The sequence below is a fragment of the Mesoplodon mirus genome, assembly GCF_964341445.2.
Source record: "Mesoplodon mirus genome assembly, chromosome: 13".
NCBI classification, from domain to species: domain Eukaryota; kingdom Metazoa; phylum Chordata; class Mammalia; order Artiodactyla; family Ziphiidae; genus Mesoplodon; species Mesoplodon mirus.
The window spans coordinates 24,636,644-24,655,254 of record NC_138989.1 but is presented as its reverse complement, the minus strand read 5'-3'; the positions used below and the strand labels follow the sequence as shown (position 1 = coordinate 24,655,254).

The following is an 18,611-nucleotide window of genomic DNA, read 5'->3' as shown; positions in this document are numbered from 1 at the left end:
TTCTCTTTCTTTTTTTCCAGCCCTGTGAGCTAAGAATGGTTTTTATTCTTTTAAAGGGTTGTTTAAAAAACAAAAAAGAATATATAGCAGAGACTTGTGTGCCTCGTTAATTTTAAGATGTTTACTACCTGGCCCTTTACACAAAAGGGCTGACCTCTGATGATACATGCTTACCTATGCATGTCTGTACGTTGAGTGACTTTGGGAGGATACACAAAACACCGTTGCTGCTGTTGCCGGGGTGGGGAGTGGGGGGGTTCATCTTACTTTTATTCTTTACCCTCCTGTCCAGTTTAAATTTCTTCACTATGTGCTTGTACCACATATTCATAGATATATGTGTTTTATCATCAAAAAATAGCTGCAGACCAGAGGAAAGAGCTGTCAGGAGCAGTTAGCCTTTAGCGCCCATTGACTGGGAGGGTTGGTGGCCCCCAGGGTGAGCATGGTGGTGATTCTGTTTTGTGCTCCACCCTCAGGTGTTTAGAGACCATCTTTGAGGAACCTAAGGAACGGAATGGTACGCTCATCTCAATCAGCCAACAGAAGAGGAAGCGAGTTCTGGAGTTTCAGGATTTCACAGTCCCACGGAAGAGGAGGGCTCGCGGTAAGGTCAAGGTGGCAGGCAGCTTTACCCGGGCCCAGAAGGCGGCGCTGCAGAGTCAAGAGCTGGATGCTCTGTTGATACAGAAACTGATGGAACTGGAGACCTTCTTTGCCAAGGAAGAGGAGGAGCAGGAGCGGTCGTCCGGTTGTTGAGAAGCAATTCAGGTGGGGGGGTCTCAACTTTAGACTTTCCCGGCCTCCTTGGAAGAGGTTGCCTAATTTTGCCCTACTGCCCAAACCACTCAAAATGCAGACTATGGATTTTTACCTATTTCAAGGTGCAGCCTTTTTAGGAACTGGTGAAAGAGGGTCCTCTAGTACTGCTGAGTATAGAACCTCAGGAACGCTCCCTTTCTCCTGGAAATGGTCCTGAATGATGTCGGCCTCCTCCCCACACTCTCTGCCATCCACGGAGGAGGACACCACATACCTTCAGTAACACTAGGTTTCCAAGGACTCACAGCATTTGCACGTCCATGTGAAAGTTCCGCATCGTTTACGGTGGTGCTAGACCAAGATTATTTAGACACGTGGCCTAGGGAGGGGGACCTGGCGTCCTGTCCCGTGTGGTCTCACTGGCTCATTTCAGTAGTTGAGGAAAGATGAGCTGCTGTGTTTTCTAATCCTTTGAGCCCATCTGTCCAGAACCGGGGTGGGGTGTGTGTGTGTGTGTGTCTGTGTGTGTGTGTGTGTGTCTGTGTGTGTGGCTTTTCCCCATCATTTTCTCCCCTCTGTGACTGTGGGTCACTAGTGCCAGAGGAGCCCGTCCAGGCCCCATTCGAAGTAAGTTGCACTTTTTAATGTGGTGGTGTTGGTTATTTTCATTTGTTTTATTTCCCTTTTTTTTTTTTCATTATTGCTGCATGTTTGGAGCCTTTAAATGTGATTTTTAAAGGAGTTTTTTAAGACATCAAGGAGAAAGACAGTACACGTCTTCAGAACACACGACAGGCATTTGACCTGGTTTGTCGGTGCGTGGTGTGGGGCGGCTGAGAGCCGTTTTCCCGTTGACGTGTTCAAGCAGCCCCTTCCCCGCCTCCAGCTCCTAGTGCGACTCATTTCTCATCTGGGTTCTCATTCTTGCTTGAGTAGTTGTATTTATTTTAATGACGGAAGTAAGAGCAGGTCTCTCCCCCAGTCATTTAAAAAGTTGGAAGCTTGGGTGCGGTTTTAGTGGGTTTCATCTGAAGTGGTGGTCCATGACAAAGGCATCCACGATGGCTCAGGTGGTGATGAAGCCAACCCAGAGCGTTCGCAGCTGCCAGAGCAGCCCGCTCCATAGTGGGGAGGAGGACAGTCTGGGGTCACGAAGTTCCATGGCCAGCCCTCTTGGAGGGCAGCTCACTGTACTCTGGGCTCCTGCGTCAGACCTACTGGAAGTTTGGTACAATGCCAGACAAAAGTCTCTGGGTTTCTCCGTTTCTGCCTGCGGCAGTCTGTGGGCAGAGGACCAGAAGCGTGCTATGTGAGGCCACAAGCCCGGAGGTTTCATTCCTTTCCCACTTAAGGCCTGTGTGCCCTTGCCTTGCTTCCCCTCCTCCCCTTCCCTTGTGTTTTATCTTTCTCTCTCTCTCTCTCTCTCTCTCTCTCTCTCTCTCTCTCTCTCTCTCTCTCAAAACAAGAGTGCAGAGAATTAACATTCCTTGGCTGGTGAGTGGGATGCTAAGCCCAGCCTCAGGACACTGGTCACCTCTCCCATCCTCCCCGGAGCCACTGCCATGGAGCAGCGCCAGTGGGAACTGTCAAAGCTCCAGAGACATTTTCGAGTCAGTCTGTGAGAGGAGTGAGTGGTGCCGTCCTGGATCATGTCTCCTGGGTCCCTTTGGTTTTCCCGTCTGTCGGGATGGGAGCATGGGGTGGGGGTGGGGGTTTCTATGTGCCTTTCCTTTGCAGGTTGACAGTCTGTGCCACACTGGAGCAGAAAAACTGACAGTGCGAGAAAAACGAAGTGCCACGTCTGTCTTGTAGGCCCAATGCCTCAGACAGAGCATTTAGTAAGTGAAATACACACCTGGTGATCCACGGAGGCTTCTAAGGCCACAGCCACGTAGCATTAGAGGGGAGCCCAGCTTCCGCACCAGCTCTGAACAGTGCAAACCAGATGCTGCCATTGTGCATTCACTTTGCCCAGACTGTGTAGATACGACCTGTATTTCCCCTCAATACCTCTCCCTTCCTGGGACAGGGTCCTTAGACACAAATGCTTCTCTCTGTCTTTTTGCTTAAGGGAGTGGGATGAGTTTGTGCCCTTGTACAAATGTTTTTAGGAAGTTCCTGCTGCACAGCTTGCAAACTCCCAGCAAATCTACAGAGCCCTGTTTGCCAGCTCCATTGCCAGTGTAGACGGGTCTGCAGCGTGGCAAGCGTGGCAGACTGAAGTTGACGTGGGTGCAGCTGTGGCATCACCAACATTACGGAGATACAATTTCAAGTTTACCCATTGCAGGAGTGGCACTTCTCAGGGCCAGGAGCAATGATTTGGAACATTGGCGTTTGGAATGGGGGCTTGGAGGAAGTGGAGACCTGGGTTCCTTCCTTGTCCTGGGAACATAGGAAAAAGCTCTGCTGAGGCCAACCCTCTCCTTGTAATTCTTGGCTTGCATCTGGCCAAGGCCCTTCCTCATTCCAAAGTTAAGAAGGAGCCCCCACTGCAAACTTGAAATTGCTTACCTGAAGTTGCCACATAGGGTTCTAACCGTGCTCAGCCACACCTGTCTTAACATCCATTTTTACCATTGGCCTAGCCAGCTGCAGTGCTGTCTGTGGTCCTTGGAGCCAGCCACCTGCCCATAGCTACAGGAGATCTGGTTCTGGGGTGGGAGTTGGTACAGTTTCTGAGTATGGGGACTTACCACCCAAAGACACTTAGTGTTTTTAATATGGGAAAGAGAGGAGAAATCTCAGGTCCAATCAGGGTTCTGCACCTCAGCTTTCCACTGAAACTTTCAACTATAGTGTTTTCCATCTGTCAGTTTTAGCTATATTTGCCCCCCTCACCTTCCCCCTCTTCTTTTGGTTTCCTTTCTAGCTTCATTTCTCTATTAATTAAATGTACCTCATCACCTGTTCAAGCAGATTATGTCCACTTTTTTTTACTGACCTTATTCTAAGAGCTACAGCTGAGGGAGGTACAGTGGAGAGACATACAGCGTTTGCCTTACTCGGAGCCTGAAGAGCTCAGAAACTCATGCTGTGAATCCTGAAACAGCGCTCCTCCAAAAGCTGTGAAAATCATGACGCTTTGTCACAATTTTGCCTGAAAGGGTCTTTTGCGCGAGTGCCAGAGCCAACCTGAGGCAGATTCCAGATCCCACCCTCTGGGCATGATCCTCCCCCTGTGGCTGGTTCCCTGTCCGCCAGGCTAAGGGCTGCACAGAGTGCAGGACTGGTGCTGCCGGTCCAAGGCTTGGTGCGGCCTGATGGAACGCAGAGCCAGTGCTCCGTCTCCAGGCTGGGATTTCATCTCATAATCAATGTACATCAAGATCCGCGCAAGACCAACTTTTAGACGGTGGTACTTTTCTCCCATTCCCTGGGGGCAGAGTATGCAGTTGGTGCTTTCTTTAATTCCCTTGTGTTTTGTTTCTGTAAGCTTCCCCCACCCCGGTATCATGGAAAGGACCTCTGAAACACCACATCGTGGGTGGCTGTATCCAAAGTCTTTAAGTAGTTGGCCAGAGGTGCGGAGTATCCTTTCCTGGATTCATGCGAGGGAAGGGCTCCTTGCCACGACTGAACTTCCTGTATAAAAAGCTGGCTGGGAAGAAGGCTTAATTTACTGAAATCAAAGTTTAGTACTATCATCTAGCCATAAATTGATCAGCAAAGGCTATTTATTTTTATTGTGAAGTGAGGGTCCCCGCATAGCCTGCCATCTAGCACAGCACTCTTTCAGATTGGATGCTTGTTCATTTTGTGTCTCCACGAGCCCCTCTCTGGTGCTGAATCGGATTTTAATTCTTGGCAAGAGGCCTCAGCATCTCCTTGGGCTGGTCTAGGCCAGTAAATAGCTGCCTGAAGTGTTTGTATATTATCATGGTCAATAGTTCAGTGAAATTTGTACATTTTTGGTAACATTGGCATACATGATGCCCCTGCAGTTCCTTTTCTGTTTGGTAGTTTGTGACTCTAAAATTCCCACTGTTATGTGTGTTAATTTATGAAAATAAAAAGGAATTTTTTTTTGGAAAACCTTTCAAATAACTCTCAAGGCTGTTATTTTATTCTTACGACTTCATAATAAGTTAAAATTCTACCTGTAATATCATGAGGTTGCTGTTGTTGGTTTTTAATAAAACATTCCAAAGTTATATATATCGCACAAGCATTTTCCCTTCCAAAGCGATCACCATTTTCTGAGGACTGCGCTGTGCTTGGAACATGTGTAGAGCTCCACCTCTGGGTGGCCTTCCAAGACTGTCATGGAGCTTTTAAAATTTACTCAGGTGGCAGATCATCTCTTGTGAGGGACTTTGGTATTTGGAAACAGCGAAGACTCACTCAGATGAGTCACACCCAATTAAGTTGGGTAGGGATGCCGAGCCAGTATTCTAGGTGTGATTTTTGAATAGTGTTTATTTTCTCACATGGCTGAGAAATGAAAAAGCAATAATAAATTCAGGTCAATGGGGCTTCCCTGGTGGTGCAGTGGTTAAGAATCCGCCTGCCAATGCAGGGGACACGAGTTTGAGCCCTGGTCCGGGAAGATCCCACATGCCGTGGAGCAACTGGGCCCGTGTGCCACAACTACTGAGCCCGTGAGCCACAGCTACTGAAACCCACACTCCTAGAGCCTGTGCTCCACAGCAAGAGAAGCCACCACAATGAGAAGCCCGTGCACTGAAACAGAGTAGCCCCTGCTCACCGCAACTAGAGAAAGCCTGTGCTCAGCAACAGACCCAACGCAGCCAAAAATAAATAAATTAATTTTTAAAAATTCAGGTCAGGGGGCTTCCCCGGTGGCGCAGTGGTTGAGAGTCCGCCTGCCGATGCAGGGGATACGGGTTCGTGCCCCGGTCCGGGAGGATCCCACGTACCGCGGAGCGGCTGGGCCCGTGAGCCATGGACGCTGAGCCTTCGCGTCCGGAGCCTGTGCTCCGCAACGGGGGAGGCCACAGCAGCGAGAGGCCCGCGTACCGCAAAAAAAAAAAAAAAATTAAGGTCAAAATGTCAAATATTAGCAACATCTGGAATGAGAGCTTAGCTTGCTGAGGAGGCTACTTGGGAGAGTATAAATATGGTGGAGTACATTCATTTACTTTTTTTTTTTTTTTTTGCCGTACGTGGGCCTCTCACTGTTGTGGCCTCTCCCGTTGCCGGGCACAGGCTCCGGACGCGCAGGCCCAGCTGCTCCGCGGCATGTGGGATCTTCCCGGACCAGGGCACGAACCCATGTACCCTGCATCGGCAGGCGGACTCTCAACCACTGCGCCACCAGGGAAGCCCTATTCATTTACTTTTTAAAAGGTCTTAAAAAAATAAAAAGGTCTTGCCTTTTATCTCATATCCTTCCCAGCTGTACATGAGGTTAGGTTGTGAGTCCTCTGATTCTCAACTCTTTGTTTAACCAGTGGAAACTGGTGAAAGATTGACAAAACAAGGCTGTTTAACACCACGCCTACGTGTTCCAGAAAGAAGTGAGATTCCTGAGGATGTTCTTCCTCTGTCCAGAGGGAAAGCAGTGCCCAATGTCCCTTCCTGGCCTTCTTCCAATTCTTGGATTTCTACAGTCAAGACCTCTCTCTGTCCTCCTGCCTGGCGGCTGTGTTTCTGCTGCTTAGGTTTCACAATTACCTGGAGAAGAATCCTCTCTACAATTTTTCTTCCTTTAGAAGGAAGAGGCCAATGATCACCTACGGCCCTGTCATTCCTCTAGCACCCTCATCACAGTATCTTAGCCTTGGTAGGGCCTCCTGAGAGTAAGAGGTCCAAACCGATGGGAGAATCCTCCACCGTGACCTGCCCTCTTCACATGATGGAGACCTCATTTCTTCAGTTCCTTCTGCGACTTCTCTTGAGAAGTGTTCTAGAAAACTCCCAATACTTCAAGCAACTTTCAGGGTCACCGGTGAGTCTAACATCCTCCTCAAACTTACAGCATCTTCTCCCTCCTTGCTGTCAGCCGGTGCTTCTGCTTCCGCGTTTTCCTGAGGTGGAAGCCATTTGTATAGGACTTCCATGCGGACCCTTTTTGCAGTTCCTTGGCCAGCGCAGGCATGGTCCTCCCTATGATATGTTCACCCAGCGTCCTCTGTGCCCAGAGGGCTCTTCTCCCACATGGCCACATGGTTCCCGCAGGCACTGTTCAGATCTCTGCCTTCTCAGATGACTCTTCCTAAAAGTGTATCTCCCCCCACCCCACATCCTCCTTCTGATGCTTTATTTTTCTTTTTCTTTTTTTTTTCAGACCGCCTCTGCAGCCTGCGGGATCTTAGTTCCCCGACCAGGGATCAAACCCGTGCCCCCTGCATTGGGAGCATGGAGTCTTAACCAATGGACCGCCAGGGAACTCCCCGACGCTTTATTTTTGAGGCTCCTCTCTGGTCCCTCCTGTGACCCCTCAGGCACCTAAAACAGTGCCTGGTATAAGTCGTAGGGGCTCAGTAAATACTTGATGGGTGAATGAATGGCCGCCTTCATTAACAGACCCTGTTGCTTGACAGAACGGCCGAGGTCCTCTTCATCCTGCCGATTCTGAGTATTTGAAGACCTCGTAATTCCCCTCCCTTCAATTACTCTTCAAAGGACCAGTCGCAGGTGAACCGGGAGCTTTTCTGGTGCAGCCACACCCACTGCTGACCTCGCGCCGTCTGATTGGCTGTAGCTCACAGGCGGGGCGGGGCCAGTCGAGGAGTTACCACCTCCTGAGAGATCTACCTGGAAGGTAGGTCCGCGCGGCCCAACCTAGAGCCTGCATCTCTGCCTCTGGGCACGGGCATGCTGGGATGCTGAGGGTGGAGGCTCATGTGGATAAGAATCGTCTTGAGAATCTTTCTCCCTTTTGCGTTTTCATTTCAGATTTTGGGAGAGGGTAAAATGGTCTGGAAGAGTACAAACGGCGGCAAATAACCCAGGTGCTGCAGCAGACAATGAGATTTTCCCCTACTGCTGCCAGCCTAAGTGATCTTTATAAAATACAACTTCGCACTTGTCAGAACCACTCCCCTAAAATCCTTCTGCGGGTTCCCCTCGCCCCCACATAAGGATAGTAACTCGGCGTTTGTTGAGCTCTGACCAAGTGCCAAGGATTCTGTGTTTATTACCTTCCTGAATCCTCACAACAACTTGATGAGGTAGATGTTGTTTTTAATCCCCACTTTGTAGATGAGGAAACTGAGGCTTAAAGACATTAATTGGCCGCGCCTGTGTGGTAAGTGTTAGAGCCCAGGTCTATTCCTGCCCCCAGGATCTGCTCTAGCAAACCAGACACCTCCCCCGACGCCTGCCTCTCCAGCTCGGCTTCCCACAGGCGCTCCACACTCTGAATTTCCTCTAGTTCCTCAAATCCTCCATGCTGTCTCTTGCCTTGAAGCTTTTGCACAAAAGCTATACCGTCAGCTGCAAATATTCTTTCTCTCACCCCTTCACTTGACTGCCTCCATGTCTTCAGATCTCTGGAGGTTTTCCCCACCTGTTCCCTCTCCCGCTCCCTTCCCTGTCAGGCAGGCTTCTTAGCTGCTCCCTCAGCCCACACACCCCCACCCTCTGAACTGCCTGCTCTAACTTCCGCACCCCACACCACCCTGTGAGCTTCCGGAGAAGCCCCACCGACTACATTTATCTGCGTACAGGTCACGCACCACAGTTAGGTCTGCAGCACAGCTTTGGAACAACTTTCACAATGTTCTCTAAGAGGCCGGACGCTGGAGGTGAGGCCCCCGTGAACCCGCCGCCTTCCTTACAGTCTCCTTTTCCTATCTGCAGCTCCTTATGGGTGTGTTTGTTTCCATCGCTGCTTCTTCCTTTTCTCCCAACTTCTCTCCTTCCCTCTTTCTTTGTCCAGTACCTCTCCCTTCTCCTCATTAGACACAATCTAGAACTGATTTATTATTTTAAAATTTTATAGAACAGAATCCCAAATCAGGCACATATTGCCTTAAAATCATAGAACTTTATAGCTGGAAAGAGGTCTTAAAGCTTTGATATATAAATATTTTACATACACACAGACACATATATGTATATATTCTTAAAATTTAAGAGGGTTGGAACATGTGCATGTGTATACATATATATGCATATATATATACACACGTCCACGCTTATATATATACTTAAAATGTAAGGGGTTGTATCTTGATATCTTTTAATTTGTTTTGTTGCTGTTCACTGTTGAAAAGTGTTGATGACCTTCCCCTGCAGAATTGTGCTCGGGATTTCTATAGGAAGTTTCTGTGCCCACAACCTATGTGGAGCCTCAGATATGAGATGAGGTGCTGAAAGCCATGACCTCCACTGCTGTGGACTGGCTAGGTACTTGCTTGTCCCTTTGCCTCCTCTGAACTCGTCAGCAAGCCTTCCCTGGCCTTTTCCACAAGGATTTCCAGTTCTCCAAAGCCCTCTGTGTCTTTCTCCACCAGGAGAGTTAACCTGATCCAGATTCCTCTGATTCCAATCTGAATTCTTGGTAGTAACTGAATGTCAAAGAGCATAAATCATCCTATGGAGATACTTTTCCCTTTTGGTAAATTATATCCAAACCCTGTCCTTTATGTTTTTTTGTGCGGCTGTGGCCGGCCCCCATCTCTGATGCCAGGAGAGGCCCCCAGGGAGGTGCTCTAGACCACAGTTGAGCCAGCTTTCTCTATGAAGGGTCAGATAGTAAATATTTCAGGCTTTGCAAGCCATATGATCTTTCTTGCAGCTACTCATCTCTGTGGTTGTAGCAGGAAAGCAGCTGTAGGTGATATATGAACAAATGAGTGTGGCTGTGTTCCAATAAAACTTTATTTACAAAACAGGCAGTGACACCTAGTTTGCCAACCTTCACTCTGGAGGATAAGCGTCTCTACTTGTACTCAGGAAACTCCTCCCCCTAGGATTTTACCAGGGGACTCACCAATCTAATGCGTTTCTAAATGAGATGACTTAAAGGAAAAATGAGATGAAACAAAATCTGTCAGCACATGAAATCCATATACTTACCCTGACCAAAGAAGACCACTGTCAACACAGAAGTAGCTGGAAGCCTCTAGTCTAGTGCATGTCAAAGGGCTGCTGGGAGGTAGCCAGGGGAGTCTGGAGCAGAAGGTTCCATCTGACCATGGCAAATTCCCTGGAATCTATCTCAAGCAGCTGCACTGTTTCCTCCTCCTTTTAATACAACTAGGACCTGGTGTAACAGTAGGTGTGCTGGAAAGAAAAGGGTCATGTCCCTCGCTGTACATCGAGCCTGGGCTTTAAAAGGATCATTCCAGAAATGGCCTCTGGAAAACAAAAGTAGAAAACTGTTTTTTCAAAACTTGCTTGGCTACAGTACAAGTCAGAGAGAAAATGGAAAAGTTTTCATGGAACAAACTAATAAAAAAAAAAGGAAAAAAAAATCAGTAGTTTTGGGTTTTGGTTTTCCCAGATATTTTCTTTTTCTTGATGTATAATTTACCCACTGGAGAATGCACAGAACTAACATTTATTATTTGATGAGGTCTGACAAATGTATACCCATGTAACCACCACCCAGATATTTCCATTGCCCCAGAAAGTTCCCTCAGGCACCTTCCAGTTAATTGCTCCTGCCTTGAGGAAGGCAACTATTCAGAATTCTATCCCTCTAATATTATAGTTTTGCCCCCTCTTAAATTTCATAGCACTGCAACCAGACAGTGTTACTCTATGGATGTCTGACTTATTTTGCTCAATGTAATGTTTTTGAGATTCATCCTCCTTGTTGCAAGTCCTGTGAGTTTGTTCATTTTGTTGCACAGTCACATTCCATTGTATGAACACACCATGATTTGTTCGTCCATAGTCTCGCCTGCTGATGGACATTTGTGTTGTTTCCAGTTTGGGCATCTTATGAATACAGCTGCTATGTACATCCTCATGAAAACAAAATCTAATAGAATGAAGTATAACAATGTCATCACAAAAAGCTGGAATAGAATAAATGGAATTTAAATGTTCTAAGGTGCTTGCATTGACCAGGAATGAATAAAAGTATAGGCATACCTCAGAGATATTGGGCATTGGGTTCCAGACCACCGCAATAAAGCTAATATTTCAATAAAGTGAGTTGCACATGTTTTTTTTTGTTTCCCAGTGCATATAAAGTTATGTTTATGCTATACTTTAGCCTATTAAGTGTGCAATATCATTACATCTAAAAATATACACACCTTAATTTATTTATTTATTTATTTATTGCTAAAATGTGCTAACCATCATCTGAGTCCTCAGCGAGTCATAATCTTTTTGCAATAGTAACGTCACAGGACACTGATCACAGATCACCATAACAAATATAATAATAATGAAAAAGTTAGAAACATTGTGAGAATTACCAAAATATGACACAGAGGCACAAAGTGAGCAAATGCTTTTGGGAAAATCGTGCCAGTAGATTTGCTAGACAGAGGGTTGCCACAAACATTCAATTTGTAAAAAACCACAATATCTGTGAAGCACAATAAAGCAAAGTGCAATAAAATGAGTATGCCAGTACTAAGTTACATACCATATTTTTGGTTGTAAACAGTCAAAGATGGAGAGATTTATCAGGTCCATGGATTGGGAGGCTCAATATTGTTAAAATATCAATTCTCCTCAAATTGATCTCTCGTTTCAATACAGTCCCAATCAAAATCTCACCAGGCATTTTGCTAAAATTGACCAACTGATTCTAAATTTTTTATGGAAATGCAAAGGACCTATAAAAGCCAAAATAATCTTGAAAGAGAAGAACAAAGTTGAAGAATCCATGCTACTTGACTTCAAGACTTATAATTAAAGCAACCATAATTAAGATAAATCAGTGGAACAAATGGAAATCTTTGGAACCCAGAAATAGACCCATGCATGGATGTTCAGTTGATTTTGACAAAGAGGCCATGCAATTCAATGGGGAAAGGAAAGTCTTTTCAGCAATAGTAGTGGAACAACTGGATAAGTGTATGGTGAAATGAACCTAACTTCATACACATGAATCAGTTTGAGATGAAAGTAACAGTCCAATTCTCTCTCATAAAGTAGATACAAAAATCCTAAACAGGGGCCTCCCTGGTGGCGCAGTGGTTGAGAGTCCGCCTGCCGATGCAGGGGATACGGGTTCGTGCCCCGGTCTGGGAGGATCCCATATGCCGCGGAGCGGCTGGGCCCGTGAGCCATGGCCGCTGGGCCTGCGCATCCGGAGCCTGTGCTCCGCAACGGGAGAGGCCACAATAGTGAGAGGCCCGCATACCGCAAAAAGAAAAAAAAAAAAAAAAAAAAATCCTAAACAGAATATCAGCAAATTGAATCCAGTGATAGATAAAAAGGATAATACACAATAACCAGCAACGTCAGGTTGATTTAACAAATGAAAATCAATCAATGGACAACTGGATGGCCACAGGCAAAGGATGAAGTTGGATCTTTACCTCACACCATATACAAAACTCTTTTAAACTTTAAAACTCTTAGATGAAAACGTGGTATAATCTTCATGACCTTGGATTTGGCAAAGGATTCTTAGTTATGACACCAAAAGCACAATCAACAAAGGAAAAAATAAATGAGATTTCATCAAAATTAACCTTTTTTGCTTCAAAGGACACCATCAAGAAATGAAAAGACAACCTAAAGAATGGGAGAAAATACTTGCAAATCATATATATGATAAGGGAATTGTATCTAGAATATATAAAGAACACTTACAATTCAATAATAAAAAGATAAATAACCCAATTTAAAAACAGGCAAAGAATCTGAATAGATATTTCTACAAGGAAGATATGCAAATGACCAATAAGCACATGAACAATTTCTCAACAGCATTAGTTATCAGAGAAATACAAATCAAAACCACAATGAAACACCACTTCATACCCATTAGCTTGGATATAATGATAGTAATTTTGAAAAGAGAGAAAATAACAAGTGTTGGTGAGGATGTGGAGAAATTGGAACCTTCATACACTACTGGTGGGAATGTAAAATGGGGCAGCCACTTTGGAAGACCATCTGTCAGTTCCTCAAACAATTAAACTATACAACCCAGCAATTCCACTCCTAGGTATACACAGAAGAGAAGTGAAGTTATATGCCTATACAATAAACTGTATATGAATGTTTATAGCAGCATTTTTCATAATTGCTAAAAGGCGGAAATGACTCAAATGTCCATAGCTATGACTGGATAAAGGAATGTGGGCTATCCGTATAATGGAATACTATTTAATCATAAAAAGGAATGAAGTACTGATACATGTTACAACATGGACAAACCCTGAAAATATGCTAAGTGAAAGAAGCCAGTTAAAAAAGTCCACATATTATATAATTCCATTCATATGAAAATGCAGAATAGAGAAACCTATAGGGACAGAAAGATTATTCCGATTTCTCCACATCCTCATCAACACTTGTTATTAACTGCTTTGTGTGTGTGTGTGTGTTGAAATATAATAAAATTTACCATTTTAACCTTTTAATTCATTTTTAACTTAATGTATAATTCAGTGTCATTCAGTACATTCACATGTTGAACAACCATCACCACTATCCATTTCCAGATCTTAATCATCATCTCAAACAGAAACTCTGTACCCATCCCCCTTCCCTGTCCTCTCAGCCTCTGGTAACCTTTATTCTAATTTTTGTGTTTATCAATATGCCTATTCTAAGCACTTCATATAAGTGGAATTAAACAATATGTGTCCTTTTGTGTTTGGCTAATTTTACTTACCATAATGTTTTCAAAGTTTATTCCTGTTGTAGCATGTAACAGTACTTCATACATGCTCTTATAGCTGAATAATATTCTATTATATGGATATATCACATTTTGTTTATTCATCTGTTGAACCACTTTCTGGCTATTGTGAATAATGTTGCTATGAACATTGGTGTACAAGTCTCTATTTGAGTCCCCGCTTTCATTCTTTTAGATTATACCTAAGTGCTGGATCATATGATAATTCTGTGTTTAACTTTTTGAGGAACAACCGAATTGTTTTGCACAGTCATTTTACATTGTTACCAGCAATGCAAAAGTGTTCCAATTTTTCCAAATCTTTGCCAACACTTGTCACTTGTTATTTTCCTTTTTCTTTTTTGATAATAGCCATCCTAATCGGTGTGAAGTTGATATCTCATTGTGCTTTTGATGTGCATTTCCCTAATGATTAGTGATGTTGAGCATCTTTTATTGGTCATTTGTATATTATTTTTGGAGAAATGTCTGTTCAAGTCCTTTGCCTATTTTTGAATTCGGTTATTTGTTTTTTTGTTGAATTTTAGGAATTATTTATATATTCTGGATACCAGACGCTTATCAGATATATTGTTTGTGACTATTTTCTCCCATTCTCAGGGTTGTCTTTTCACTTTTGTTGACAGTGTCCTTTGATGCACAAAACTTTTTAATTTTGATGAAATACAATTTATCTTATTTTGTTGTTGCCTGTGCTTTCGGCGTAATATCCAAGAAATCATTGCTGAATTCAATGTCATGAAAATTTCCCTTATGTTTTAAGAGTTTTATAGTTGTAGTTCTTAGCTTTAGGTCTTTGATCCATTTTGAGTTAATTTTTGTATATGGTGTAAAGTAAGGGTCCACTTCATTCTTTTGCATGTGAATATCCAATTTCCCCAAATGCATTTCATTTTGAAATAATCTCCCCCTCCCATTTTTTCTTCCCCCTGGTTTTGAGTTACTACTCTCAACTGAATAGTAAAACCAATTCTATACTTTTTTTTTTTCCTCCTCTTCAGACTTTTGAAAACCATAGAGGGAAGTGTCTCCTCTCCAATAGGAAATCTGATGCCGGTTAGGCTCCCTGTAGGCCCGGTATGCCCTAGTTGAGCTTAAATAACCATGTAGAAATAATTGCAGGTACCAGGCAACATACCCCTCCTCCTGTGTCAAACGCCTGGTGAAGACAAGTGCTATTAGCAGCTTAGGGGAGAAAAAAGAGAAGCTGTATTCCTTCAGTTTGGGGACCTATACTCAGCCAGATTCTAGGCAAAGGGCTTAAAAGGAAGGATGTTAGATCATGGGTTTTGAAATCAGAGATGTATGTTCAAATTCTAGCTTTTCTCCTTTATAGCTGTGTGCCCTTGAGCATTCTAATGGTTAACTTTTCTGAGCTCTGTTTTCTCTGTCTTTAAAATGAGAATAATTCTCAGGGCTGGCTGGCGGTCTCTAGTCTCTGCCCACTAAAAAAAAAAAAAAAAAAAAAAAAAAAAAGCTGATACTACTGAAAAGTCTATTTTCCCTTAAATCTGAAGATCAGGAATCTTTGCAGGAGCAAGTGCTATCACACCCGGCACCTCGTTCGACGACTAATTGCACTTCTAGGTGATCCAAGACCTCTGGTCTCTGGACTCCCAGATAGTACAGCGATGGGAGGTAAAAATGAGACACCATGCATGCTAAGTCATCAGCACAGAGCCTGGCACTTAGGAAGCGCTTAGTCAATGGTAGCTGAGTTGTGGACGCTCTCAGTTTCCCCATCCGTAAAATGAACGATTTAGCTCAGTTGATCCATTCTCGGACCTTGGGTGAATCAGATTTTCCAGGCACATGCAGAAACGCACGTCAGAGAGAAAAAGGGGAACTGGCAACGCTGTGCCCAGGTCCAGGTTTAGCACTGTAAGCACCGCCACCGGCGGCACCTATCCGACCTAGCCCATTAGCTGCCGGAAGTGTCAGGCGGAGGGTGCCCGGAGCAGCCGGGGGAGGAGCTTAGACAGCTCCGCCCTCACACGCTCCGCGTTCTTCATTGGCCCTGTGAGTTCGAGGCTTGTGACGTCACGCGCGTGCGATCAGCGTGTAAAAGGGGGCGCGTCCCGCCGAGAAGCTGGAGACAAGATGGCGGCGTCCGTGGGGCCAGGTTGTTTGAGGTTGCTGCGCGGAGTTGCGCCGTGGCGGAGCAGGTACAGCTGCTTGGGGACCTGCCGGGGGTGGCCCGGGCCAAAGTGGGGTCTGGAGAGAGGAGTTGTTTCTCTGTCGCGGGCTCGCCCTGAGGAGAGCTCGAGTGGAGACGTAGGCACTCACCTTAACCTGGAGCTCTCGAGCAGGTGCGACTGCCGCCGCGTAGGGCGTTCCGCGTCTGGCCTAAGCGCTCTCTACTTGCCCTTTCCACAAGGGACAAAAAACAAAGATACAAACAGAAAGACCCAACCAGTGAAATAGGCTGTGTGCCCGCCACTTATAGCCGAGGCAGGGCTGGACGCCTCTTTCTCAGGGATTCGTGTTGCTGGGAGGGGCGGCGTGATGTGGGAAGAGCACTGGACTGGGAGTCGGGCGGCTTTCACTTCGTATTCTTGGTCTTTGAAGCGAGAGGGTTGGACTCGGTTATCTCAAAATCGTCCATGATGGAAATGGGGTCTTAGTTACCCTAGTGACTCCCAACTCTTAGGTTGTTAGAGGGGTCATCTAAATCAAGCTCTTTTTGGAGTTAGCAAAATTGAGGCCATGAGAGAGGAAGGGACTTGCTCAGTTTCACCCAGCCAGTTAGTAGCAGAGCCGGGACCCCTACGCCGATGCCTCTCTCTCTCTCAGGCAAGGACCTTTCCCTCAGGCTGCCCACCGTGAGGACATTCATTATTCGAAATAGCTTATGTAAGAACCAGCTTGGGAACATTTGGCCTCTCAGAAAATGGATTAAAATGTTGGTAGCTATGACTCAGAGTCTGCTGCTCCGTGTCATTTCAAAGAGCTAAGGTTTGAGAGACACACGGTACTTTTGTGTTTCAGGCAACCTTCATTTTGTCAGCGTTGACCAAAGCTTGCGCTGTAATTTTGGGAAGTAAGGACACTGGTTTCGGACTGAAAGGGAACAGAAACTGTCATTGCCCTGAACACTAAAGCTTCACTCTATTATTAACTACTCAGAAATGGTGTAACTTTCTCAGGAGGGGGCTCTGCAATGTGATGGTAACTGTTAGGATTTGGACAGGAGAGTCTCTGGTTTTAATGTTGTTACCAGGTGTGCTGTTTATGAGTCAGTCGTGAAATCATCTAAAATGTGTCATAAGTTGGAAAGACTAAAAAATGACCCTCCTAAAATTTTTTCTTTTTTTTTTTTTTTTGTTTAACGATGGTGAGGAGGATGTACTATCATTTAAAAAGGGAAAGGGAAGAAAAGTCATAACTTTAGTACCAGTGTAGGTAGATAAGACTGGATTTAGGTGCAAGTTAAGGAGGGTGAGGATTTGGGTACAATAAGAACTCAATTTTCAAAGGTATTACATATCCAGATGGGAACTATATTTAGATGCAAAAAAACCCCAAAAGAGAACATTTCCATGATTTTTAAGTAAAGCAGTGTCTGTGAGACATATGTTTGAAAACCTCATATTGCAGGGAAGTTTTTCAGTACCTGGGTGATAGGTGACAGGTGAGAGAACAAAAAGAAGGCAATTATGGGTGATAATTTAGGGCCATGTTTCCCAAATTTGTTTGATGAAAAAATGGGGTGGGTGTTTATTAGAAAAAGAGAGTTCCAGGTATATCCCCCAATACTGCCAAATTCAGGTTCAGTAGATGTAGGTTGGGGCTCTGGCTGCTGTGTTCTTTACACGTATCCTGGATGATTCTTAGGTTCAGGCAAGCACATAGTGCCCAAGGAATGGTTGCTTGTGCAAGACTTTCCTTCAGGAATACTTATGACATTCCTACCACTGCCAACTGCAGTGCCAGGGATCGGGAGGGGGAGGGAGAGCAGGGGAAGAGAGAGGAATTAAAAGATATAGTCCTCGTGTTTAAAGAGCTTTACAGTTTAGTAGAAGAGCAAGGAAACATTACTAAATAATATGAGATAGAACGTGGAATGAGGCCTTCAAGAGGCCTGCCAGTTCATTTTCAGAACTTTCACAGCTCTAAAGAGCAGGAGAGACACAAGGACTATAGTTAGTGTTACCACCAGGGGTGATGTTAAAAATGATTGAAAACTATGACAGTGTGGACACAAACCATTCAGAGTGGTCACAGACAGTTAATATGGCCATCCCAGTGTGTGCCAGCTGAATATCAACTCTGTTACTTTTCTCTCTCTTTTTTTTTTTTTTTTTTTTTTTTTTGCGATACGCGGACCTCTCACTGTTGTGGCCTCTCCCGTTGTGGAGCACAGGCTCCGGATGCACAGGCTCAGCGGCCATGGCTCACGGGCCCAGCCACTCTGTGGCATGTGGGATCTTCCTGGACCGGGGCACGAACCCGTGTCCCCTGCATCGGCAGGTGGACTCTCAACCACTGCGCCACCAGGGAAGCCCCTCTGTTACTTTTAATAATAGTAATATGTAATTAGGTGCCAGGGCCTGGGCTTAAGGTTTTATGTGATTGTCTCATTTATTCCTAATGAGGTAGGTCCTGTTTTTACAGGTGGAGAAACTGAGGCTTAGGATTAGTTAAGAAATGCCTTAAGGTCACACAGCTAATTAATAAGTGGCAGGATGGAGATTTGAGCCCCACAATCAGACTTGAGTGCTTAATCCTGGGCTTTAACTACCCGCTTGCAGGAGGCCCACGTGAGTTCACCATGTAGAAGGTACATGTGATTGAACCTAGCCAGCCGTTCATTTCTCTGAAGCTTAATCTCACTGTTGAGATTGAGGTCCAGGGGGAAGACAGACAAACGCCTGCATTTGAGGGGTACAGACAGTAAACAAATGAGTGAATATATATAAAATCTGTTCATTTCGGGTAGTGAGAAGTGTTACGAAGAAAAATAAAGGCAGGTAATTAAGGGGTTAGAGAACGCTCCAGAGGGACAACTTTTGGGCTTGTGGTGAGGAGAAACCAACCAGGAGGAAGCGTTTGAGCAGAGAACTGAATGACGAGGGACTGAGCCAGCTGGAGTGGTATG

At 45.0% G+C, this 18,611-nt stretch overlaps 2 protein-coding genes across 7 annotated transcripts in view; both read left to right on the top strand.

Moving 5' to 3' along the window:
* Positions 1–5,092, top strand: part of PRR14L (proline rich 14 like) — a 57,861-nt gene extending 52,769 nt beyond the window's left edge. For all 3 annotated transcript variants that reach the window (XM_082640042.1, XM_082640040.1, XM_082640039.1), the window contains one exon: positions 480–5,092. In XM_082640042.1, coding sequence (XP_082496168.1) covers positions 480–759 — 280 coding nt within the window. In that variant the 3' untranslated portion in view covers positions 760–5,092. The remainder of the gene's footprint in view (positions 1–479) is intronic.
* Positions 5,093–15,593: 10,501 nt separating this feature from the next.
* PISD (phosphatidylserine decarboxylase) overlaps positions 15,594–18,611 on the top strand; it is a 37,644-nt gene continuing 34,626 nt past the window's right edge. For 2 of the 4 annotated variants that reach the window (XM_082640678.1, XM_082640675.1), the window contains exon 1: positions 15,594–15,678. In XM_082640678.1, the coding sequence (XP_082496804.1) occupies positions 15,614–15,678 (65 nt within the window). In that variant the 5' untranslated portion in view covers positions 15,594–15,613. The remainder of the gene's footprint in view (positions 15,679–18,611) is intronic. The other 2 variants (XM_082640677.1, XM_082640674.1) reach the window with 1 other exon arrangement.